The sequence below is a fragment of the Podarcis bocagei genome, assembly GCF_964188305.1.
Source record: "Podarcis bocagei genome assembly, chromosome: 9".
NCBI lineage: Eukaryota > Metazoa > Chordata > Lepidosauria > Squamata > Lacertidae > Podarcis > Podarcis bocagei.
Window position 1 is genome coordinate 55094497 of NC_138134.1, and position 26003 is coordinate 55120499.

Genomic DNA, 26003 nt, shown 5'->3' on the forward strand with positions numbered 1-26003 from the left:
AGCCCCACATTTCCTTCCCACTTTCCTTGCGCCGCTTCCTTTCCCTTTCGGGTCTTGATCTTTACCTTCTTCTTGGCCTCTTTTGTTCCTTTCGCTACCAACTTTCCCTCTGGGGATCCACACACACACTCTTTCCCTTTCGCCTTGCTAAGGCTCGGTCTCCTTTCGCCTCCTTGTCAAAGAAATCCTGGCCACTTGCGCGTAACAGGGCAACGTGTTTGGGCGGTGGGGGGACATAAACCTTTCAAGATGTTTACATCGCTCCCCTGAAACCTTCCTGGAAAGCACCTCTCCCACTTTCATGCACCCCCCGCGCTCCTAACGCAGCTCCTTCGCCTTTCTGCTTTCCCTTTGTGGTGGGCTGTCGGGGGTGGGGGGTTGGCTTTGTCACGTCCATATTCCTGGGACCATCGGTTTCTCCCTCGACCCAGAGATCTCATCTCCTTTTGTTTCTTAGGCCATCGACCACCTCGATTCCACCTAGCGCTATTTCAGTGTCTACCTGGATTTCGGGGAATGTAGACTAGGATCGGGGCCTTTCCTTGCACAGGGCGCTTCCACGAGGCTTACTCTCTCAAGGCAGCGCGCAGAGCATCGCCGCCTCGGTCTACTGATGGTTTGACTCTCTGCTCTCCCCCCAGCCTAGCTTCAGGTCGATCCGTCTGTCCATCTATCCATCCTCCTCCTTCTCTCTCTCTCTCTCTCTCTCTCTCTCTCTCTCTCTCTCTCTCTCTCTCTCTCTCTCTCTCTCTCTCAGGTCTTCTCCCAACTGCGCCCCCTGCACTTCGCTCCCCCCCCCCGCCCCGTCGTCTCTCTGCTCTGCAGCGGAGTTGAGTTTGGTGGAATCTCTGCTGACGTCACGCGGCTCCCTGGCCAGGCAGAGCGAGGCGAGAGGAGCCCGAGGAGAGGCGAAGAAAGGCAGAGAGACACAGGCAGCGTGTCCGCCCCAGGAAAGCACAGCGGTCCCGCAGCGAAGCCGCCAGGAGCCTGCCTGCCTGCCTGCCTGCCAGTCTGCTTGCCAGCCTGCCTGCCGTCGAGCCGCGGCCAACAGCTCCCTCCCGCCGTGGCCCCCTCGACGGAACGCCGCGCGCCTGCCGGCCAGCCTTCCTTTCTCCTTGGGGATCCTTGCCTTGCTCCGGCTTCCTCGCCGTCCCGGGCTGGCCGTAGTGGTGCTGCTGCTGCGCTTGCTGGAGGAGGCGGAGGAGGCGTCTGTGGGCGACTCGAGTCGTCCACCAACTCTCATCTCGAGCCTGGGATTTGCTAAAAGCTTCGGCCCAGAAGAAGACGACGAAGAAGGCGGCGATCAGGGAGGGCGAAGGGGGGAAAACAGAGAGAGCGACGCGCGCTTGCAAAGGGAGCCGGTAAGCAGAGCCAGGGAGGCCCGTCGCTGCCTTTGGCCCGGCGGTGTGAGATAATGTGAATCGGCCAATTGGTTCCACTTCGCCAGACTCGCCCCGAAGGGTGATTTGTGGCTTTTGGGGGGCGAGCGGAGGGGGCCGTCTGGGCTGGCCGCAGACCTTGGGGTGTGTGTGTTTGCAGTTATAAATGCGGTGTGTGGGCTGGGGGGCTTTGGCTGTGGGCTTGCCAAAAGCAGTGCCCCCCACCCCACTCCTTTTCGCGCGCTCGCAGTTTAAACCAAGGACTCCAGCTTAAACCAGACGTCTTGGGGGACCGGCCTCCTCCCTCGAGGTGGATGTTGAAAGAAAAGAGGAGTCGAGGCGAAGGACCTGCTGCAGGCCTTTCTGATCTGGGGCCGTTTGTAGACCCAATTGGCTACCTTTCCTTTCGCGAGCCGTCGGTTTGGAAGGGCTGAGCTCTCGCTAGGCTTGGAAGAGTCAGCCAACGCTGATCGCCAAGGAAAGACAATAAATTACCCTTGTCTTCTAATTGGCGTAACAACAGTAAACATAATAGTCATCTCCATCAGTACCACTATGATGAGGGGTGCTGCAGCTACTCCCACGACTATTTGCACCAGAAAGCTACTAACGCGCTACCAGTTAAGTATACCAGCTGCAGGTTATTAGTTAGAATATATTAGGATTTAACACACACCGAGCTACCTCCAAAGGTTCGTGGCCAGTTTCACTCCCTACGCCTAAAGGTTAATTCACTGCTTCTTCAAATGCAAAATGAATCATTTTTCTTTACACCCACTTACCCTCCCTATTCTCCCCCCCCTTTCTTTTTAAAAGGCATCAGAAAAAGAAGTTTAATAAATTAACAAAGGGGTTGCACTGGCAAGAAGAAAGTGCTGCTTTCCTAGGAAATTTGTCTAGTTTTGCAAAAGTTTCTCCTCAGCGCGCGCCTAAGTGAACGGTATTCCTCTGGAGGGAAACGTCATATATGTTGCAGTTTCTCTCTGTCGGTCTGTCTCGTATTTAAGGTTTGCAGATCCTTAAAGTAACGGAAATAAATACAGGCGATGCCTTATGCATATGCCGCTTGTATATTTTTGTTCTCCTTTTGGTCCGGGCCTTGTTTCAGTTACAAAATAAGGCCCGATTTAGCATTTTTTTTAAAAAAAAATAGTTTAAACTGACTTATGTGTGTACAAAATCGCTTAGGGTTCTGCTGCTGTCTGCAGTCAGCCACCAATTCAATTTCCTCACTTCCTAGAAAGACAGAAAAGAAGCCCCTCCAAATCCTGGTTACTAATCTGCCATCAATAATATTTTATTTTATTTTTCTCTCGGTAATTATCATTTAATTGTATGCCTCGCTGCATGTTCATGATAAAAATATTTTTGCCAAACCATTTTTAAAAGTGTGGGGGAGGGTATCTTTATTATTATTTAATTGTGATTCGCGTTGCTTACTTGTAAAATAGTTAACAGCGTCTTAAATGGTGCGAATTTTGCTACACGCCTAAAATAGTATTTTAAATCATAATAATACAACAAAATTAAATAAGGGACAAGCAAAAGTGGGTTAAAGATCGGATTTGCAAATGAACAAGAATCTAGTTTTAGTTCTGATCACCCTATTACCCTCCCCCAAATGATTTTGTAATAAGCCGCATTGATTTAATCAATAGGATTCCTTCCGCGTAAATCAGTTTAGCATAGGAAGCTGATATTAGTAATATGGCGGAAAGCTTGTGGAGTTACTCGTGAAAAGTTCCTACAGATCCCATGTAATCGGCCTGAATTACTCACCTCCCCCCGTTTTTGTTATGTAGATATATGGAGAAACAAATAGTTATGTAGTTATGGATATAATTAGGACCTGAGTCTTTCAGAATCGATTTAGCGTGACAATTTATTTACAGCGCAAAAATTGTGCTCCCCACCTCCACAACACACACTGCAGTCCTGACAATCGGTGGTGACTCCCCCCCCCCCAATAAATGTGTTTAGGTTTGTGCTGCAAAACTGTTTATTTCTTAAGAGCCCTGGAAACCTTGTAATAAAATAAATATTAATATACATATGAATGGCAGAAGGATTTTTTTAAAGTGTGGATAATTATAACTGTTGACATTCCAGGTGGTTATATGTCTGTCTTTGCAGGATATAATCTTGTCCAGATTTTGGAAGAAGGTTGGAGGGGGGGAGGCGACTTAAAAACAGAGAAAAATAAATTGCGCGTCTCAGGTGGTTAGATAAATTAGCCATCAAGGTAGGCGTTGAAACAGGGCGACCAAATTTGTCATGCGAGGCTTGTCTTGACAGAACCGGTTTAAGGATCATCAGAGAGGAATTAGGGGGTTTTCTTAATTGCCTTCCTTAACAATTTCACCACAGCTCACATACTAGGCCTCTTTATTGGAAAGGGCGTTTCATACACTCAGCGAGCCATCCTCTTTCGGCTCCCTGGAGCTGGGAATATAAATGGCTCGGCCCTATTAGAATTCTGAGAGTTGTCTCAAGAAATAAACATTCACTGACCTTTCGGATGCCCCGATCCTCTGCATATTTACCTGGAATGATGTCTCATTTATTTCAGTGGGACCCACTTGGGTATTAAGCTTAGGATCTGGCCGTTAGTTGAAAGGAAGGCCCATCGGCTTCGAAATAAGGCTGCGATCCTAAATCCACGAGCAGCCTGATCCTGAGCGCCTGGTCAGAAGTAAGTCCCAGGGAACTGAGTGAGACTTCTCCCTTAAGTAAGAACCTACGGATTGCACCCTTCAATGGGGGGGAAAATAAGTTGCATTGCAACAGGAAGCGTTTGCAAATAAACGCGCTCAGGATATGGGTGATGCTATTAGGATATTCGATTATGGATCGTATTCGGAATCTTCAAAAAAAAATATGCTGTCGATGGCGGTTCCCCCCTCTAAAATCTTAACCCGCTTCTTAGTCATATTTATTTATCCGATCTAGATTTCTAAAGGAGGATAAGCACCGGCTAATAGAGGAGCGCCATTGAAATGGGGGAGGGGGGGTTCAAAGGGGGAAATTACCCAAACGATGATGACATGCAAATTTTTCACCCAAATTATCATAAGTAAACATCTGAAGCCTGGACTAATAAAATCCCATCTGTGTTACTTCATATCGAGTTAGTAGAGAGCGCTGATAATGATTTTTGTAATATCTCCCGAACAGACATCTCAATCAGGCACTAATCCTGAGATTTTCCCCACCTTTAAAGAAAGGGGGGAGACACTCAGAATTACTAAAACCCGCAGCTTCCAAATGTGGCACCCCAGAGCTCTTCCGAAGGAGGCCTCCTGAGGGTGCCCTCCGTGTAAACCAAGCTCGGTGGGAGCCCTGGCTAGGCGGTGGTCTGCGTTGGGAGACCCTCTTTTCCTCTCGCTCCGCGGGTCATCAGCCAATTCCCCTGAAGGTGTTTAGAACGGTTCTCGAAATCCATTCTACAAGAATAGGACCGGGAGGTTCTGTATACCTACCTGGTTGAAGGAGTCAGGAGCTTATCCTGGTCAATTTCTCCGTGGCTACAGAGAGCCAAAACTCACGACGGATTGCACATGCTCCGTCTCTGATCGGGATGAACTCAGCCCTCATTTTAAGGGAATCTCCTTAAATTCGGGGGCACCAAAATTTCCGCAGAATGAGAGTCCCTGAACTGCCCGGCACAGTCATTCACGAGAATGTCTTCTTTCTTTTTGATTTTGTGTATTTTTTTCTCTCACTGGGGGGCGGGAGGTAAATATGCACTCACTCTCTCACACACACACCCCAATGTCCCTGAAAATAAACCCGGCCACTTTGCATCCCGGCTGTTTTTCTAGATTAGTTCTATAGTGAGAGCTACGAATCTCCCAATCACTTCTCCTCCTTTACTTAAACGGTGGCAACTTTTTAAAAGTCTGACAAAAGAGGAAAGACCGCGCAGGCTTTAATTTTCAATTCAGGGAAGCAGCTGGTTTCTTTATTTGAATGGGTTTAGGGACGCCTAGCTCGGCATAGGATCGGGCTGAGCCTCATTAATTAGCTGCCAGCCCGATCCTAACCCTGCATTTACTGGGAATTAAGTCGCGGGAAGTTTAGTACGACTTGCTCCCAGGCAAGTGCTCAACCTTATGCGCCCGATCCTCCTGTTTTCTCGATGTGCAGGAAGTGTCTGGGATCGGAGCACCGGAAGTGCATCCTATTGAGTTTCACTCGGGCCTGCTTTTACAACAAAGAATTAAAGGGTCAGGATTCTACATCACCAGGATAGGCCAGTCCCATTGACAGCAGCGCGTCGCTTCAAATTTGGCTAGTGAAAGTCCCCCTGGTAGGTTAGTGAAACTGAACGAAGCTTTTTATAGAGGAAGAAGGGTAAATTCCATTCAAAGACATTTTCATTAGACAAGCTGAGCAAAGTTATTGCCTCTCTCTGTCTTCCCAGCAAGGCACAGAGTGGGTAGCGCCTGACTACAGCCACAGGTTTTTTTTACACACCTAAGGGAAGTCCAATCCCAACACCCCTCCCCACAATAATAATTCTTTCAAGTGTTTCTGAATTGAGGCGGTTATGTCAAGTGAGAAATATCCCTAGAGGCGATGGGCATTACTCAGATTCCACGCGTCAAATGATGCACATTAATTTACATTAGTTTTGCATTGGTGAGGATGAGGATAATTGTGTATTATTACTATTACTACTACTATTTTCTGCCTTGTATCTTCCATGGTGGGTCTTTACAACACCAAAACTGAGACACAAGGAAGGGGGAAGTTGAATGGCCAGGTACCACATTAATTTTCTCCAAAACCAAAAAGCCCGAACCGCACTACCCAGTCAAGCCGACTGTCTTTGAGTTCCCAGGAGATGTGGTTCAATCGATTTTAAACAAACAAACAAACAAACCTCGATTTTCCTGGACTGGGAGTCGGGGCTAAAAAAAATCGCGTAGAGATCTCCGCCCTCCCCTTCCTCTTGCCTTTAAATGTCCAAAGAGGAAAGAAACCAACAACACAAGCCTAACCATATTCCCCTCTCCGCCCACGAAGTTAAGTCCCACCGAATGTGTTTAGGATTGCAGGCACCTCCCTCCAACCAAACATCTGCCGCCCCCCACTTTTCACCTCCTTTCTTCTCCAGTCCGGAAAAAAAACACCCCGATGGTAAACTAGGCAACTGGTACGTGTTTTGTTTTGTATTACTTTCCTTCGCTTAAGACTTCTTTTTAAGAGGCGCTCGGCGTCCTCCGTTTGCCCAGCCGAGCTGTCAGGTTGGTGGCTTCATTCTGTGTGTCTTCTTAACGCCCATATGCATCTAATGTTTTGCAGATAACGGGTTATGGAGTCCAACTGTCGTAAACTTGTATCGGCTTGCGTTCAGTTAGGTAAGAGAGATATTTCCCATCGATTTACACTTCGCAAGAATGATGTCGACGTGCGGTGTGCATTTGTTTTGATTTGTGGGTGGGTTGTGTTTTTTTAAGTCTGTTAAAGCACCTGGGTGATGGGCGCGCGGGTGTATGCACAATATCTACCCAAGGATGCCCTGGCAAAGAGGACCACCCCCAGTGGCCACTTCCATCCCCATCCCATTTGCAGCCCGATCCCTAATCCAGTTGAGGGGGTGTCCTATGGCCTTCTGGCTGTTTGCTGGAGCCCAGCTCCCATCAGCCAAAGGCCAGGGAAGATAACCGATTTCCGAAGAGCCAAAGGTTGATCACTCTTATATGCTAGCCTTGCGTAATTTATTTATTTATTTTTATCACAGTACTTCAACGCAGATTTGATGCTTCTGTGTTGAGAGTAGGAATGGAGGGGTGAAGATTCCCTGAAGGGATCGGGACTAGCCTGGCTTTCAGTCTTCGAACTCCGGCTTAGCTGGACTGTGGTTCCAGCGGCCTTGAATTTCCTATACTGGCACCTCGATTCGAGGCGTCCTGCTAGATCCAGTGTTTTGATCTCTGACGCAGAGCTCTGTGTAAAGTCCAGGGTGCCCACTGGCCTGGCTAAGGCAGGCTGCTGGGGTGGCTGCTCCGGGTCCAAGGCAGAGAAAGCGGAGGAGCGGAGAGTCCCAGGGTTGGGTTGGGTTGGGGGGTATGAGACGGGACTGCCCTTTCCACAAACGTGTCCTAAGTGTGCTTGCTTTCCAAACGCACTTTCCCTAACTCGCTGTCTCTCTTTCTTTGTCCCCCTTCCGTCGCTCTCTCTGCCTGCTTTGCCTGGCCTTTCCTTCTCTCGATCCACGACCCTCTTTTTCTTTCTCTTTCTCCCTCTCCCTCTCTCTCAGGGGTACAACCTTCTGCTGTTGAATGTCTTTTCTCCAAAGACTCTGATATTAAAAAAGGAGAATTCAATGATTCTCCAGAGAGCAGGAAGGAGGCTTCTAGCAGCAAACTGTTCGGAAGGCAACACCCCAGCGCCAATGGTGAGTCTGCCCACCCCTTTCTGGTCAGCCTCGCACTTGAATCTAGTCTCCCCTATCCCCCCCCCCCATATTCCCATCGGTGTCTCCTAGGAAAGGTTGATAGGTGCGATCTTGTATCACTGCGCCCAGTCGAACGAGATTCAAGTTGCAACCACAATGTATAGCGTATTGTGTGTGGGCCAGGAAAGCGGTGCGCGGGTGGGGCGGGGCACTTCTATTGCGTCTGCCTTTTAAAGCTTTCTTTAGCAGCTGCTGGATTCTACGCGGCCGCCCTGGTGATGTTTGTGCGCCTCCCTGGCCCAATCTCCCCTCTTTCTGTTTTAATCGCCAGCGCTGCGCCTCGACCTAAAGGAAGTGCAACAGCGCCCTCTGCTGCTCAGGTCCATGGGAACTGCGGGCAGCGCGGTCTGTGTGCGGGGTGTGTGTGGGGGGGAGCGGGTAAATTCTGGACGAAAAGGCTTGTTTGCCAAAGTTAATTTGGTTCGGGATTTTCCGCGTGAAGGGTGTAACAATTGTACTGAGCTTGTCTCTGTGGTCCCGAGGTGTTCTCGGTAAGCAGCAATCCTCTCCCGAAGCAGGGGGCGATTCCCCCCACCCCAAACAGCAGCCGCCTCAACCAAACTCCCATACAAACTTTCACTAAATTCAAGGCAGGGGCGTCTTCGCCTTAGACGTGTGGTGTTTGCAAAAGAGCAACATGGCAACGTCAGAGAGCTGGGAAGGGCCGGAGGCATTCGCGAAGGCGCAGTCAGGTACCCTTCGCTTGCTGCCTGACATCATTAGAAAAGCTGGCATGTTCCTTTCGAGGCAGCTGAATCCTTCTGAATGTTTACTTGGAATATATATATATATATGGAACAAATCCCGCCCCACTTAAAAGAATGAGCACCCACCCACCCAAAAAAGACCACAAGCATAACTAGTAGCCTCTCAGTTAAGAACCAAAGACCTGGCGTGGATGGGTTAAATAAAATGTTTTTTATCATTAAAAAGCCATCAAAAGCTCCAGGCTTACAAATGAGGTGCCACCACTGGAGAGGCCCCATACAAAATGCTTACAAAATAATAGACCTTAGCTCACCACAACTCTCTGACACAAAGTGAGCTCTGCTTGATTTTACTTGGGGCAGCTTAGAGCGAACGAGTTACACAGTATCTCCCAGGATAGACAACAAAGACATTGCGGTGCCATGATTTCTGCCTTATATGATGCCAACCTAATTTTGCTGGCATAAGATATAGTAATCTAAATTAATATTAAAGGAGAAGAGACTGTGTTAAGAATGTAACTTCTGTGATAAACAGTGGCATGAAGTAACATAGACTCTCTCTCTAACGCACACCCACCCAATGGTCAATTGTTTTCAGTCGACATCCACTGATTTGCTAGACTCCGATTGGATACCAGTTCTTTTTACATAGAAAACTGAAAGCCTTGTATAATTTTAAAAGCTGGGGGGGGGCGGGAGGTTAGTTTTAAACTTTCCTCTTGATGACCGGTAGGTATATCCTGTAAGAAACACGCATTTTCCCACAATTTAAAATAAAATACAAAACACAATCCTTTATATGACTACTCAGAAGTAAATCCTATTGACTTTATTGGGGCTTATTCCGAGGTAAGTGGCATAGAGTGGCCGCATTGATTTAAGCTCTGTGTAATAGATCAAGATACGCTGAACTACCACGCTTACTATACCATACATACCACACCCAGTTCTTATACCAGCATTACAAAACCATCGCATTTTCTGCAGTGAGGGGTGGGGTGGTAGAGAGCTACTTTAGAGTAAGGATTCGATGCTTTACATCCTACTATTGAAATCAAGGTGTTAAAATCCCGGTTTTGATCGTGATTGAAAGATAAGACAAAGGCCTTCCTAGTGCACTTTTACTTGGAAGCAGGTCGGTTTTATCTGGTGGTGAAAGACCCATCAATGAGTGAAAAGTCATTTCTTCAATTCAAGTAACAGGTGATTACAGTGGTACCTCAGGTTAAGTACTTAATTCGTTCCGGAGGTCCGTTCTTAACCTGAAACTGTTCTTAACCTGAAGCACCACTTTAGCTAATGGGGCCTCCTGCTGCTGCCGCGCCGCCGGAACAAGATTTCTGTTCTCATCCTGAAGCAAGGTTCTTAACCTGAAGCACTATTTCTGAGTTAGTGGAGTCTGCAACCTGAAGCGTATGTAACCCGAGGTACCACTGTATTATAGCGTCCGTCTATCAAGGGAAATGAGAGTCTTAATGTTGGAGGTCACTTTTTAGGCTGCACTTGCACTTTGTTGTTGTTTAGTCGTGTCCGACTCTTCGTGACCCCATGGGACCAGAGCACGCCAAGCACTTCTGTCTTCCACTGCCTCCCGCAGTCTGCTCAAACTCATGCTGGTAGCCTCGAGAACACTATCCAACCATCTCGTCCTCTGTCGTCCCCTTCTCCTTGTGCACTCCAGTTTCCCAACATCAGGGTCTTTTCCAGTGCTCTTGCACTTACCTGAGAGTAACCCCCATTGAGCCCAATTTGGCTTACTTACGAGGAGACATGCGTAGGATCGTGGTGTTGAGCGTGATGTGATTTGAGCTACACACTTGCTTGGGAGCGAACCCTATTGAATTCTGTGGGACGTTCTTCTGAGGCATTCTTCTGAGACATCAGACTTAGAGGGTTGTGTCATATATGGTGTCGTAGATCGATCGGAGCCCCACTGAAAAGGAGGACTCTGTTCTGATTAATATATTCAGATGCCCAGATGTGCTCCTCAGCGCCTGTATTCGTGCCACCTTCAGAACAGAATCTTTGATTGCTGACTAATTAATATGGACTCTGCTAATTGGCCGCATTTACGAACTGAGATGAGGACTTTCTAATTCCACGTGGAAACACCCGCTGAAAGAGATCTTCCTGCGTTATTCAGCCAATCTGAAGGAGGAGCATGTAGCCCGCCTTAAGTAATTCCGGGATGCTCCATCAAACGCCAGTTGCACTGACATCAAGCAATCCGACTTCTGAGCGAGAGCTTAGATTTGGAACCATTTCCAATTGCTTGGTGACCTTTTCACTCTTCTCGCTGAGAAACAAGTGGCTATTTTTCTAACCGTTCATTAAGAGCCTGGGGTTTTGTATCTACATGTTACATTTCCTGCCCTGCACAATGATCCGTGAGTCTGTTTTTCACCCTCTGAAATCAGAAGGGAAATTGCTGTGTAAACATATGAAGACCATTGGTGGGGCGGTGTTGTTAAAACACACCGACACGCAAGTTTAGCCTACGAATTCGATTCAGCGGCTGCCATCCGATACACGCTTACCTGGAAATAAGTCCCAACTCAATGGCATTTTCGAGTAGACATTCACAAGACTGCACTGTAGGTTGATTTGTTGCGGTGGAAAGAGTGGCACGAAACCAGCTTCAGACCGAATATTTCGGCTGAAGTAAGTTTTGGGCTGTTCTGTCCTACCTAAGGAATCCATTGGCCTTCACGGTATAATAGTAATGCTATCTATTGGCCTTTGGTACAATGGATTCTCAGTGGTGACCACCTTCATAGCGGAAGGGACCGGCCAATGTGTGGAGATGACAGAACTAAACGGAGCAGCCAGATCCTTTAAGGCATGGCTAGGCAAAAGGTAGATCCGGATCGACGGTCTCTGGGCGACTTGCAGTAGATCGCCAAGGATTTCTGAATTAAGGATAACAACAGATTCTGCTGGTGGCGGTTATTGTTTTCAAAATTAGGCTGGTGGGGGTAAGGAAGTTTGGGAAGAAAACCTGGAATGGATTTGTGTGTCTATGGATGGGGACCTCAGTTCTGACACTGAAAACAAAGTCCTTGGCTGAGATGCACCCGGGGTGCCCTGTTCCTTAATGAACATAGCACCTCTCCTTCTGGGTTGCGAAGAGAGAAAGGAGCTCCCACAAACCTGAAGTGAGAAAGTTTGACGCAAATGTTTAGCTTTGATTGCCTTTTAAATAAGTGAGATTAAAGTGTGTCCTTTTCACCTGCCACACCCCCCCCCCACACACCAGCCATGCTTAAGAGCAGACACCATCCCCAAACGCTCTTTCCCAGAGAAAAGTCCCATTGATTGAGGACTGGAAAGGCTTGGCCAGCTTATTAAATCCTTACTCCCAAGTAAACGATTTTCAGAAGGGTAGCTGTGTCACTCTGTTAAAGGGAAAACTACGCCTAGTCTTGTGGCACGTCGAAGATATCCTCAAATGTATTCATAGATTTTCTAACTCTAGACGCGTTGGGCTTCAACTACAAAAGCGCGGGATCTGCCAGGAAGGTCTCCTGCGCAAGCCCCATTGAAATGAACGGGGGCTCCACCAGAGCAGGATGGCCTGGCCTAACAACTTCTTTTTCTTCTTTGGCATCACTCATGGCCGAGTAAGATTGTCTTCCATGAACATGGAAGTGAGTCCGTAAGTGACTGTGGAAGCCAATTCTGGATCCACACGTCCTTCTACAGTGGGGAAATAGGGGTTTGGGTTTTTTTTTTGGGGGGGGGGAGTTGATAACGGTGAGGGTTTGCCAAACGTGCCTTTCTCTTGGCACGTTTCTCCCTTTCGTTCTGAGTTCCAGCATCTTCAAAGTCCATGACACCTTTGGTAAAAAGCCTGTTCTCCAATCGGAGCGCTCACAAGGCCAGCATTTCCCAGTTGTCGGCATTTATGCTAAAAAAATTTAGGTTTGCCTTGAGAGAGTCTTTAAACCTCTTTTGTTGGCCGCCAGCTTTATGCTTTCCATTTTTAGGTTCGGAATAGAGTAGTTGCTTTGGCAAACGATAATCAGGCATCCGAACAACATGACCAGTCCAACGAAGTTGATGTTGAAGAATCATTGCTTCGACACTTGTGATCGTTGCTTCTTCCAGTACACTGGCATTAGTTTGCCTGTCTTCCCAAGTTGCCTAGTTGCCTCGTTGTCTAGTGCAACGGGACTTGGATATGACTGGTGTTTTTGCCAGGTGGGCTGGTCTCCGTTCATTTCAACCCTGCTTCCCGGCTGATTTTGGAAAGAAGGAATGAGTGGAGATTATCTGGATCGGGTTTTGAGTCCCTCAGTAAAGAGGAGTGAATTGTCAGTCGCCTGGATGTCTCTTTTCAGTTCGCTTCTTGAAACTTCCTCTGCAAGGTAGTTTTGTTAAAGCCAACACAACCCTAGGCACTGCAGATTAGGGCGTTGAAAATGCGAGTATTTATTTATATTTTAACCCACAAGTCCTGGATGGTTGATGGAAACCAAGAGGCATTTGGGGGGTAGGTGCTTTTAAAAAAACAACGAAAATGCTTGCATAAACTTCCAGTTAAATGTTTGTAGCATTTCCCAGGTAACAGTAACATACCAAGTTCATCTATTGACTTTCCGAAATGAGGGCAACATGGTAGGGTTTTTTGTTTGCTTGTTTTAAAAAGGATGTAGTCATTGTTTAAAACCTATACATATCTACTCAGAAGTAAGTTCCCCTGAGTTCAATAGGATTTACTTCCAGGTAAGTGGGTACAGTACGCCAGCCTGTTCCTGGTTAATTCATGCGTGATAGGCTAATTTAATTCAATTATTTGTTTACTGAAGTGGGGGGTGTTGAATTAGATACATACGCGAAATCCAATTAAACTGAAGTAGATCCGGGTTTCATTTAGTTTAACCCCAACACCTCGGCTGCGATCCTGAAAGTCGGTTCTTGCATAATAATAGATCAGTATGTCAGATAAATAATAGCCTCTTTCAGGCGTGTAAGATGCACTTCTGTGTGAACATTCGTGGTAGGGGAAAGCAAGTTCGGCTGGCTACAGTGGGTCTATTTTCCGATTAAAGGTGTAGAGGATCTGGGGCCCCTGTGTAGTTTTTCGATCCCATAGGAACAGCCCTGTCTGTCTACATCTCGCTGCAGGAAGACTATGTGGCATTTCCGTCACCCGCTTCCTAGGAAGCAAGCAGCACTTTGCTTAAATATGAGCCCGGCAGAAGCTTCATCAAACCTTTCAGGGCCAAGTCGAGGAAGGGCCGTAGTTCAGTGGTACCGGTAATACTTTTGCCTTGCATGCAGAAGGTCCCAGGTTCAGTCCCCGGCACCTCCAGGTTAGGGCTGGGGATGACCCTTGTCTGAAAGCTTGGAACCTCCCTGTCAGTGAATGTGGACAATGCCGAGCTAAACGGACCGGTGGTCTAAGGTAGCTCTATCCCTAGGGCTAGACAGATCAGCTGGAGGAGGGAGTATAGCAGGGCTGATCCCTGAAAAGCGGCATATAAGTCTCAGAAAAAAACAAATGCATACCTTCAAAGTTTAGCTAAGGCCAAACACTTAGTTAACAGCAGCAGCAGCAGCAGCAACAACAACAACAACATTAAATGGGGCCGCAGTGTTATTATTTAGGCAAGGATCTGACAGATTAATTGAGTTTTAGACACAGTGATCCACTAAAAATATGCCCTTCTTAATCAATAGACCTCCATTTTTAAACTTTATAATTATTTTAAATACAAGTATCAGCACCGTCTTAAGGGAGGCATTGTGTTCCTTGTGAGAGGGACTCTATTCTTCATATGGGTCCATCATTTAAAAAAGCCAAAATCGTTGCTTTTTTAATGTAAAGCCATTGCTTTTTTCCCGTATGAAGATTCAATGGTTGCATTAGTCGATTAGTTGACTGAAAACATGCGACCAATCGATTAGGATTTGCTTGATAAGTGATACCCGTTGTTCACTAATTTTTAAAGCCAAGCACAGCCAACGTTGTACTCCTTTCCAACGCTGTAGTCCTAATGTACAAATACCTCGGAGTCATTGTCCTGCATGTTCCATTGATTTCAGTGGGGAAAACTTATTCTGTGTTCATTCAGCTCAATGCTGTCTACACTGAAGGGAGCCTGTGGCACAATGGGTCAGGTTGGGTCTGACTTGTAAACAGAAGGTTGGTGGTTCGAGCCCACCCAGGGACAGGGCAGGATTCCTGTGTTACAGGGGGTTGGACTCGATGACCCTCCCCCCCCAATCCCTTCCAATTCTACAGTTTTATAGTTCTATGAGTCTCCGGGGCTTCAGACAGGGGGCATCTCCAGTCCTACCTGTAGATGTCGGGCATTGTATCTGGGACCTTCTGCAAGACTGAAGGCTCTTCCTTCCACATTCGTGCTGGCACATGCTGAATATTTCTTCCACTGAAATCTGTGTGGGGTCTGCCACCTAACCATGCCTACTAGGAAGTTAGTCCCACTGAGATCAATGGCGCTGGTTCCAGTTCTTCTAAGGAGGACTTAGAAGGGCTAAATTCTGTCTCAAGGGTACCCATTCAAGGGCGGGGGAGGGGGACGACGGGACACTTAGATCAAGAAGACTATCAAATCAATATTGCTATGAAGCTCGGGGCAGGTTTACAATCCAAATACGCCTGACCTGTGGAACCTTTTTCGGATCTAGTGAACAGAAAATAACTGGAGTCGCGTGTCGAGCCCTTTTCCAGGTAGCAAGTTCCATTCAACTCAGTGGGACCTACTCTTGGAAAAAAAAGCGTGTTGAGGATTGCTCTGTCAGCCAAGTCGTTTTCTTGAGGACTCGGAACCCATCGAGTCAACATTTCGTTTATTTCTTAAAATAAATTCGATGTCGCTATTCATTCCCGGAAGAGTTTAAAAGTGGTTCACATTCCACAACGCAACAAACTCCAGCGTCGTGGGAAAGCACGTCCTCGTTATATGTGAACCCTGCTTCCCACGCAAAGTTGGTTTACAAAGCGGCTTCCAATTAAAAATCCAAAGTGACAGTATAAGTGTGTGAGTGTGTGTGTGTGTGTGTGTGTGTGTGTGAGAGAGAGAGAGAGAGAGAGAGAGAGAGAGAGAGAGAGAGAGAGAGAGAGAGAGATCAAAAATAAATCTCGTTGAGTCCAGTGGGACTTGATCCCAGGTAAGTGTACACAGGATTGTGGCTGCTCTCTAATACGTGCGTGCCTAGGAGAGGAGGAGTTGGGGGGGGGGAATCCTTGCAGCTCCTTGTCCTAGCTCTGTTTTGTTGTTTGTCTACCGGGATGGTCTGGCTGCACTTCTGAATCCCCTCGCTTTGACATCCATCCCACTGAACCCAGGGGGACTCGCTTCCAAGGCGGCGGATGAGGCTATGTATCTTGTAGTGCAGTTTCAAAAGGACTGGGGAGGTACAGGCAACCATAGCACAACTACGAGCGTCTTCAGGTTGCTCTGAACTGTATACACCGTTTATTCGAATAAAAGACCTCTAAGAAGTTTGCCATAGTTTGCTAGAAGATACTCTCTCATTCATTTCAATGTTACGCCTTTCCTCCAGCAAGTTCTCTAGGTGGCCGACATGGTACTTCCCTTGCCCGTTTTATCCTCACAACAACCCTGTGATGTAGGCCAGGCCAACTGGCTTCTTCACAAGGAATGGGAGAGGAGCAAAATGTATTGGGCTGACCCCACAAAAGTACATAGATTAATGTGATTCATCAAACTGGAGTTTTAAGCCTGAATAGCGGCCAAACTGCTAAGTCTGAACAGGGAATCCGAGTTTAATTATCTGCTACGTTAATACTTCCCTAGTTATGGCACGCTTTGGTATATTAGGTAAATAGGGAAGCGATGCCTATCCAAACTACATCTCCCAGCATCCCTGATTATTGGCCAACCTGGGTGAAGCTGATGGGAATTGGAGTCTAATATCTTGAGGTTCACATGTTCCCGTGTTTGGCAGTACCCAATCAGATGCCTCTCAAAAGCTCAAAATAAAGTTGAGGAGCCATCTCTTGTTGGGTTTTCTCCCACACACCTGTTAATCAGTGATATACTGCACCTGACCATGGAGTTTCCACCTCACACCGACTTACAAGGCTGTTGTGAGGGGGCGGTGAAATCAGATGACAGAACGAAGCGTTTTTGTACGCATGAAAATTGCTTCGGATAATAACTGCTGATAAGATGACGGTGGTGATGAAAAAGCCCAATTTCATCTTCTTTCTTTGGAATTTATTTAAGGAACCGTTGTGCAGGGAGGAAAAGCCGTACACCTGACGCTAAGAAGAGTGGAGCGTAAGAGACTAGATTTATTTTACTTTAGTTTCGGCTTGAGGGGGATCTTCCGAGAGCAAAGCTCCTGGAGGATTTGCAGACGAGGCAGGGAGGGGAAGTCAGGAAGAGAATGGGGGGGGGGAAGGGGCGGGTGCTCCTATTTCTAACTCGAAACCTGTCCGCTGTGCTAAATAACACGCAGACTTGCCCACATATCCGTCCCCAGCCGGGAGAGCCTGATCCCATCTCCCCAGGCCAGCTGTTCGAAAATCGAGTCCAATGTCGCCTTCCATACTACTCCAAATGGAGATAACAAGTTACCTTTGCGCGCTCTCTCTCTCTCTCTCTCTCTCTCTCTCTCTCTCTCTCACTCACACACACACACACACACACACACACACGTCGCCTAATATATGCAGCAGTTGCCAGATCGACTGCGGGTGGAGGGAAGGAGCAATGTATAACGAAAGCTTTAGCCGTGCGCAGGAATATACTAATGGCACAATCTGATGCCTCGTTAATCCTATGTAAAAAGCTTTGTCGCCTTCCCAATATTGACTGAATGGGTAATTAATGGCTCTTCATCTAGGCGAATAGTCGGTAATCCGAGGCAGGCGAAAGACAACAAGCCAATGGGTTTTAAAAAGAGAAAGAAAGACAACGACAACAGGTCTATCCAGAGGCTCTGCCCGAGCGCCAACCGAGTGCAGACCCGGGCGCTTTACGTAGTGAGATGGAAATTGGTGGGAAGCTCACCTGCTCCAGCAAAAAAGATATTTTTTTTCTTTCTCCCAACCTCAGGATAAAATGGCTGGAATTTGTTTTTTAAATTTTATTTTCTCCCTACAGCGGTTTCAAGAGAAAGCTGGTTTTTCCCGGGTGTAGAATTGGAGGGGGGGCTGTAAACACAGAGAAACGGAGTCCCTATTTATTCCAGATTGATTAGTGGCCGCGGGAGGGAGTTTAAGGAACATCCACCTATGGGATGCTAAAAAGCCTGTTGATCTAGAAGGTGCAGCTTTTGTTATTGCAGAATTCTAGATCTTGACAAATTTAAATTTGACTGAATGAATTTGACTGAATCTGAGTAGTAGCAGGCCCCATTTGCTCTCCCTTGGGTCCGTTGCCGGATCAAGGATGGAACCTTGACCAGGGACCATAGTAAATGTATCCGGCCAGAGCAGAAGCTACCAGATTTTAACCAAGGTGAGATTAAGAAAGAAAGAAAGTGGGGGACCTCGTTCAAGTTGTAAGAAACCTGAATACTATTACATATTTTGGATGCTGGATGCAATGGCCTGAGGATGAGGTGTGCTCCTGATTTCTACATCTCCATTTCAAAACATCTGAGATGAACTCAGTTGTTGGGGCGGGGTTCATCTTGATTTGTTTGCGGGAAGGTTAGACAACGTTGCCTATTTAGCGAGCATCCACAGTGATTTGTATGAGAGAAGATTAGACAACGTTGCATCAATTTACTATCATTATTTATTTCGCATTTATAGTCCACCTTTCCTCCAAAGGGTTCGAGGTGGCTTCCCTTTCCCTATGTGATCTTCACAAGAACCCTGTGAAGTGGGTCAGACTGAGAGGCAGTGGTTGAGCCAAGGTTGCCCTAGTGAGTTTCATGGTTGTTGCGGGTTTGAACATTGGCCTCCCAGCTCCTAGTTCGAGACTCTAACCACTACATCACGCTGCCTGTCCCACACTCTCCAGTGCATTTCTCCGTCGCTTCCTTTGGAAGTCTCGTCTTTTTGGGGGGTGGGGAGTTTGGGTCCAACTCTAATTGCGCAGCCAGAATTTGCCGGTATGTGATTGAACTCCATTCGAAAATACCGACAGCGCCCTCCGTGTGTTAAGGTTGGACACTATGCTGGACAGTTGATGTGAGCCATCTCTGGCAGACTGAAGAGGAAGTCCGCAAGTCCCACCAGGTTGGTGCACACAAGTTCCAGAGGGAAGTCAATAGACTCCGTTTAGGGTTCAGATGCTCAGGGCTAGATCCACCAATCTGTGAATAACTTTTCTGAGCGCAAAGAGCAGGATATTTGGCATGCTGAGAGTGGCAGAGAGGAACATGGCTGCGCCCACGTAAGGCTTCTTAAACAGACTGTGGAGCGAGAGAAGCAGGAAACCAGGCGGGGAGGAACTCCAATAACCAATGCCTCCGAGACCCACTGTGTGCGGCTAATGTTGCAGCCACAGAGTGGAGATGCAGGTTATCGGGCAACTCTGAGCCAATCGGTCCGATCTACCTCACAAGGCTGTTGTGAGATAAAAAGGCCGTTTGGAAACGCGTGGGTGGGATGACCACTAAATATCAAGGTAATGATAACCTTTTATTGATCCAAGATATTTCAACTTATAGTAATAATAATAATAATGATGATGATGATGATAATAATAATAATAATAATAATAATAATAATAATAATAATAAACAACTAACACCAAGTGGTTGTCGTCGTCGTCGTAACAGTAGCAACGGTAGTAGCGGCATTTATTCTATTTAATAACTCTTCTCATTGGTGGCAGTGGCCTCCCTTGGTCAGAAGGGCGAGATATAAATGTAACAAACAAACAAATCGCATTCCATTTCAGCATTATCGTTAAGAATATTTATTCCATTTGTTTGTTTATGATGTTGTTCCAGTTGTAGCAGCAGCAATTCCAGTAGCAGTGATAGTATGAATGGACCAAGGAAATGAGGGGTGAGAGAAAGAAAGGAGAACGAAGTACCGTCTTGCGCCTCCTTCGCTACAGTCTTTTCAGATTTCAAGTGGGCTCTACGGAGGCAGAGCGGGGTGGGTGGGTGGGGCAATTGTAGACAATTCTGAATCGCTCTGGAACCGTTTAGGCCCCATGGCGTCAAAGATTCTGGCAGATCCTTCCTGGTATTCTGGTTTTCTCTTCCCTCTTGTTTCTTCAAAGGCGCGTGCAAACGTTGTGTTCGTCTCCAACCTGTTGAAGTGATGCCTGCTGCTATAGTCGCGATGACTAAATGATATCTCACCTCCAGGAAAAGACGGCTGGGAAGAACAGCGGTTAATGGAGGGCTCTGGCGCTCAGGTCCTGCTTAGGCGCTCCCTATAAACACCCAGCTGGCCGCTGAGGGATAGAGAATGGTGGTCTGAGCAGGCCTTTGTTCTGATCCAACTGGGCTCCTCTTGTATCTTCTTATATCTTGATTCCATAACTCTATTCCTAATTGGTTAATCAATTAAGAACTACAACAACTCAGAATCCTGATACTGGAACCTTTGCTTACTGATTTCTGGCGATCTTCGTTCGTAAAGTATAGGGAAACCCATAGGAATTATTTCAGGACAATTCTATTGTCTATTAGAGAACTCAACCCACAAACCGGTTAAGACGTAGTATTAGACTTTAAGACGAATCAATGGAACTAATCCGGTTTAAATCCTAACACTTCAGTTTAGCTATGCATCCCTTTATGGCCAAATGCTTGCCTTACTGGAGCGTAGCTTCTGCTTCAAAATGATCGGCTGATTCTGGGGGCTAAGTCTCTCGTATACCTGAATTTACTCTGGATTTTTAAATTGGCTTTTTGCTCCTTTAAAACATAGGGGACGTTGTCTCTTGTGCGGTTTATTAACCACAGTCGCTTAAGAATATCGTTGGTTATCACTTAGCTATGGTTATAAGTATCCTAGAAAATCGAAGTGTCATTGAAATATCACTGAAAGTATGAGATTTGTTTCCAAGAAACAACGTGCTTCCCAAAATGTAGCGCTTGGAAGAGGGTGCGAGACAGACCCCTTGATTATCAACCGGTGGTGAGGGAATATTTAATTTAATAAGGCAAAGATTGTCACCAGATGAAGAGGTAAGATCTAAACAGACTCCCGTTTCGAGTTCAGCGTTTGAATGGTCATTTGGATGGATGGATGGATGGATGGATGGATGTGAGTCTTCGCTGGCCACAAAGCAAGGAACGCACCCTGGTTTCCCCAAATTTATTTAAAACTGTCAGCGTTGTACTTGGCAAGCAGTAGTCATTTCCTTCTTGCTGTTAAAGAGTCAAATAATTCAGTCGGGTATGGCAGTCGATGCTAAAGGCGGGTTGGAACAGAAACGAGGGTAAACTTATAGAACTGGATGGATCATTTGCTAAGCGCAACGTGCAACTGCTGGACATTGTTGCATCCAAGGCCACAAGATGTTCCTACTTTAAAGAAACTCACCCTATATTTGTTGACTCAAAAGGGTAAGAATGTATAGGATTGCAGCCGACGCAACGGCCATCGGGAAATTATCCTGAACTCTGCTCATTGCCAGGAATCGGACTTGAGCAATGTCTGATGGGTCTTGTGCAAGAAAGTCCTAGTTTATGGAGGGGGGGGGTGGTAGCGCAAGAAAACGCCGCCTTGTTCCTGCCTTAGGTTGCAATCTTACGCACATTCACCAGGAAATACGTTCTAGCGAATATTGGACTGCCTCCCCCGCCCCCGCCTTCACGTCCTGCTCAGGAATAGAGCGATAAACAACTCAGAGTGCAAGGAATGGTGTGGGACTCGGGAGAGGGCAGATTTTGTTGGGTTGGTCGGATGAACAAACAGTTTAAGAAATCAGAACAGTTTCGCTCTTTCTAGCGTAAGAGTAGTCTCCTTTCTCTTTCCAAAACCAAAGGTTGGCTTTGGCCAGTCTGAACTACAAAACAAAACTCTGCCGACCGACAGGCCCTGAGCTAGCATTGGATAAAAGGAAAGTGGCGCCACACACCTCTCGCGAAAAACACACTTTTCTGTCCCAGAAGCCTCCCCTACGGAAGCACCATGTCCCCTAAGAGCATCTTGTCCTGATTCCTTATCTAGAGAGAGCAGCCCACAAGTTGTAGTGATGGCCACCAGCTTGGATGGCTTTAAACGGCTATTAATTCACGGAGGATAAAGTTGCCAGTGGCTATGAGCCACAATGGTCATCTTCTGTCTCCTCTGCCGGAGGCAGGATGGTTATGAATATCAGCTGCTGGGAAGGTCCTGTTGCGCTCAGGTCCTGCTTGCAGACTTCCAGCAGACATCTGGTTGGCCTGAACGAGCTACCCTACTAGATGGCCCAGTGGTCTGATCCACCAGGAATTTTCTCATGTTCCTTTTGGAGGTACCACTTTAGATCTTGCCCACAGCTGGGGATGGACCATGCCTCAATGGCAGAGTACTGCTTACGTGAAGAAAGTCCCAGGTTTCATGTAGCATGTGGTGTGAAAGCCTGAAACCCTAGAAAGTAAACAGTCCTGGACTGGATGGAGCAATGATCTGACTCAGCATAAGACATCTTTGTTTGCGTCTATGACAGGTACATTCTCGGAGAGGGTAATTCACCTTGGTCGGTGGGTTGTTTGTGAGTCATGCAAACGCTATGACACATATTTTTTTACAGTCTTTATGTTTAATTTTGTTTCTGTTTAATATTGTTACTTATGAATTCCCTATCGATTCACACACCCCATTTATTTTCTCGGTCTTTTCCAGAACAGCCCCCCCCCCCAAGACTTTTGCGTAGAGCTAGCATCTAAGGCCTAGCATGGAAGAATCTCCCAGATAAGTCCCGGAGAAGGTGCATCCCTAACTATCCCAGCAAGACGAAACCTGGGCAGTTTTCATTTAGGGAAACGCCCAGATAGTCACACAACAGCCCACATGTTCCTTGCAATCTGCCTAGGTCTCATTCTGTAGTTTACTTATCAGGACAGTTAATCCCGCTTTGACCCATTTTAAACACATTGACTTGGAAGTTCCCATTGATTGCACTTGAAGGTTCTTGGAAGGCAGTTCCATCGAAATCAATGGGATTTGCTTCCTAACAATTCTGTTTAGGGTTGGGTTGTTGTTTTTATGCGGCTAATCATTGTCTTCTACATTACCCAAAAATACACGCACTTCTCTTTGCTTTAGCTCAGAGCACACAAATTCTCCTCTGACCTCCCTTGCCAAGCAAAGGTGTTTAGGGTGGTATACGAAATGGGGACGGATAGAAAAGATACCTCAAACACCTGAGCATATCCTAATCGCCTTCCTATGGACATATAAGGTCCATTAGCCAAACTCTTCGTTTGTGTTTTTATATCTTTATGATTTCTGGACTCCAGGAGCAAGGTGCATATTTTTTGCCTGCTTAAAACGCGGGTGAATGGTTCCTTAACGCATTTTTTAACTGCGCATCTGCACACGGAAGCTATTTTCGGGTTAAGAGGCTGCAGTCCTATAGCAACTCTTCCTGAGAGTAAGCCCCACTTACTGACAGGTAGACATGGATAGCATGCTGCACTTGAAATGGATCTTGTCGGGAGGGCAAGGAGGGGCTGTAATCCGCTTTAGGGGGGTAGCATTCCGAATTTCTTGAAACGGGATCAAAGTGCTGATCTTGTCTATATGGGAACAGACATTCCAGGCTATCGTCCATTTCCTTCCTCTCTCTCCCCAATCCCGTCCAGCTTGCTTTGCAGCGAAGGTGGAGGAAGCTTCCGCCCTGTCTCCCAGGGTGGGTCTCGCGTTCCCATCCTCGCTCGCCGCGCCTGGAGTGGCTGGTTGCCTCCTGCAACGGCTTCCATTGATTCAGAAGGGCCTCAGGGGATTTGCGTGGAGTGTGAACCCCCCAGTCGCCCCCGGGAGGTTAAGCAGAAACCGGGATATGATTAGTAAACAAATTGTGCAGAAAGGCGCTGGATTCTTATTGACTTACTTATAGGTCATCTGCTGCCGGTGCTGTGGGAAAAACTATTTACTTTACACATATACTTTATGATCTTGGGGGAATTAGAGGAAATTCAATAAGAAAACGGCTAGAATCGTTTAAAAACCCCTATTTAAAAGACTTAAGGAAATTAGAGTCTTATCAGATTAAAATCCACTACAAATGTAAGAATATTGTCTCCATCGAAACGCAGTGGGGTCTAAGGAAAGCGGTGGAGGGGAGAGACAGAGAGGGAGCGCCTTTGTCAAATCGCAGGGATAAACCACGTCATTTAAACACCGGGATAATGAGCAGAATGTAAATTAATTTGACCTTCTTTACCAACAGACTGCTAAAACAATACGCAGACTAGTTTAGCGGTCTCGAAGCGAAATGAGGAGGGATGAGATGGAGGCAGAGAATCCAGAGGACCACCATTAGTCTGGAGGAGGGTGGTGGTGATATTGGGGATGGTTTGCAGAGTCCCCCTCTCAGCCAAGCTGGGTGCTTTTTATCTCCACAATTTGGAGAACTGCGCCTTAGCGTGTCCAAAAGCCTTCTGAGATGAGCTAAGGCGGGTTTTAGCGATACCATATGGAAGCTTCAACCTCGCCGTGGCCCTCAGGAAAATTAAACCATGGCAAAGGAGTACTTCTACTCGGGAGTAATCAGAGTTGATAACTGCGAATATGGAGTCAAGAGAGGTAGTTATTTCGTATTAACCAATGTGGGAGCGCAAGATTGTGATCTGTTGTATGTATGCGGTGCTTAGATGATTCTTGGGGCTAGGGAGAAATTTGGCAAAGTGCGTAACACTGAGGAATCCACTAGATCGGATGTGTTTTCTATCATCTTCTAACTATTTAGACTTTGGGATTAATTCTCTCTTCCTGTGTCGGTATAACAGCCTCCGTCCTCTCTCGGGAATCTCTAATCTAAATGGGCATTCTGACCAAGCAAAGGATCCCTCAGCATGGTTAACAAAATTTCTGTTTCCAACGATTCTGTTTTCGTTCCAGCAAAGATTGTACTATATTGTCACACTTTAAAAAACCAAACCCGAAGAATATTGGCAAATCCCGCATGCAGAGCGCGATAGGAAGCTCATACAAGGGCATTGTTTGTACTGAATTGTCTTAATTAACCTAACTTTCTCTCTCGCTCTAATACAGATAGATGGATGGACATATATTCTTGTGCGTAAGAATATATCAAAGTCCTTTTATCGTCATGGCAAAAATGTGACATTGTGCGTGTGGGGAAAATAATCCCGGGAGAGAGAAGGAACTGAAGTTTTCCTTATTGGGGATGCGATAGTAAAGAACGAATTCTGAAGACATTTATTGGGAAGGGGCTCCAATGGTTTTAAATAACGCTTACCTGGGGTTGCGTTCCAAAGGAATCCACCGTGAGACTTGTGGTGGGGTTGTGTTAGTGCCTCAAACCAGAGTTTAAACAAGGATCAAATTTAACCTAGCATATCGATCGTATAGTCTATTTATATGGTTTTCACTTAATATAATTTACATTGTTTAAATTATATATATAAAGGGTCCTCTTCTCCAGTCCGTCCCCCCCCCCCCAATAGCGTTTGAATAAATGTATGGATGACATTATATTGGCATATTAAAATAAACGGAGGATAATTTAATTTGGGGGGTTATTTTAACTGAAAATAAAGAAAATGATGGGACTGACCGCGCGATGTTATTGCACGTTTATTTCAAAGCAAGCCTTTTGGACTTCCCACGGAACTTTCCCCCAATAATTGGTTTGCAAATTAATATGCTTAGGACTGAGTTACAAAATAAGAAATAGAAATATAGTTTAATGGGTTCTTTGATATTTTTTTTAAAAAAAGTAATGAATTTGAATGAAAATTTGCATTCATGTATATATTTTTATTACGTTTATATATCGCCCTTTCAAATTCTGTGGGTGGTATGTATAAACAATTGAAAAACTGGCCGTCTCTCTCCATAGATCTTACTTTGGACTAGTAGTAATTCATGTTTTCCAAAATGGAAATTTTAAACGGTCGTGTTTTGTGTCGGTGTACATGGCATATTTCCCGAGTACTTTTTCATTCGTGACTGCGAGCCGTTCAGACACTTGCCGCCTTAAGAGATGTGCTTTCCTCACGCTTCCAGCCGGCAAGTCTGCTTTTAAGGCTTGCCACGGGCTTGGTGGCGCATTTATTTTTAAAGATTTTCTCCTTAAAGTGCGATTTATTTTCTGAGTCATTAAGACGAAGCTTCCGAGGCAGGAGAAAGAGTCTTCTCAATGCAGCAAAAACTGTCTCTCCCGGAGAGTTAGGTGTCGGTTTTCTAGTCATTTTATCAAAGTTATTTGTGGGGCACATCTAGCTGTCTCCTGATGTTTTAAAAAAGTAAGAGTTGGAAAGCGTTCTGCAAATTACAGACGCCTTCAGAATAAGATTGTGTTTGTGAATAATCATAATAATATTGCTTCCATAGGAGACGACTTTCCTCGTTCTTATTTTATA

The 26003-nt window shown here is 46.2% G+C and overlaps 1 protein-coding gene across 4 annotated transcripts in view; it reads left to right on the top strand.

Moving 5' to 3' along the window:
* The first annotated feature begins 869 nt into the window (after nt 1-869).
* PITX2 (paired like homeodomain 2) overlaps nt 870-26003 on the top strand; it is a 34607-nt gene continuing 9473 nt past the window's right edge. The window contains exons 1-3 of one of the 4 annotated variants that reach the window (XM_081209309.1): nt 870-1361; nt 6687-6742; nt 7645-7782. In XM_081209309.1, coding sequence (XP_081065435.1) covers nt 6697-6742; nt 7645-7782 — 184 coding nt within the window. In that variant the 5' untranslated portion in view covers nt 870-1361; nt 6687-6696. The remainder of the gene's footprint in view (nt 1362-6686; nt 6743-7644; nt 7783-26003) is intronic. The other 3 variants (XM_081209306.1, XM_081209307.1, XM_081209308.1) reach the window with 3 other exon arrangements.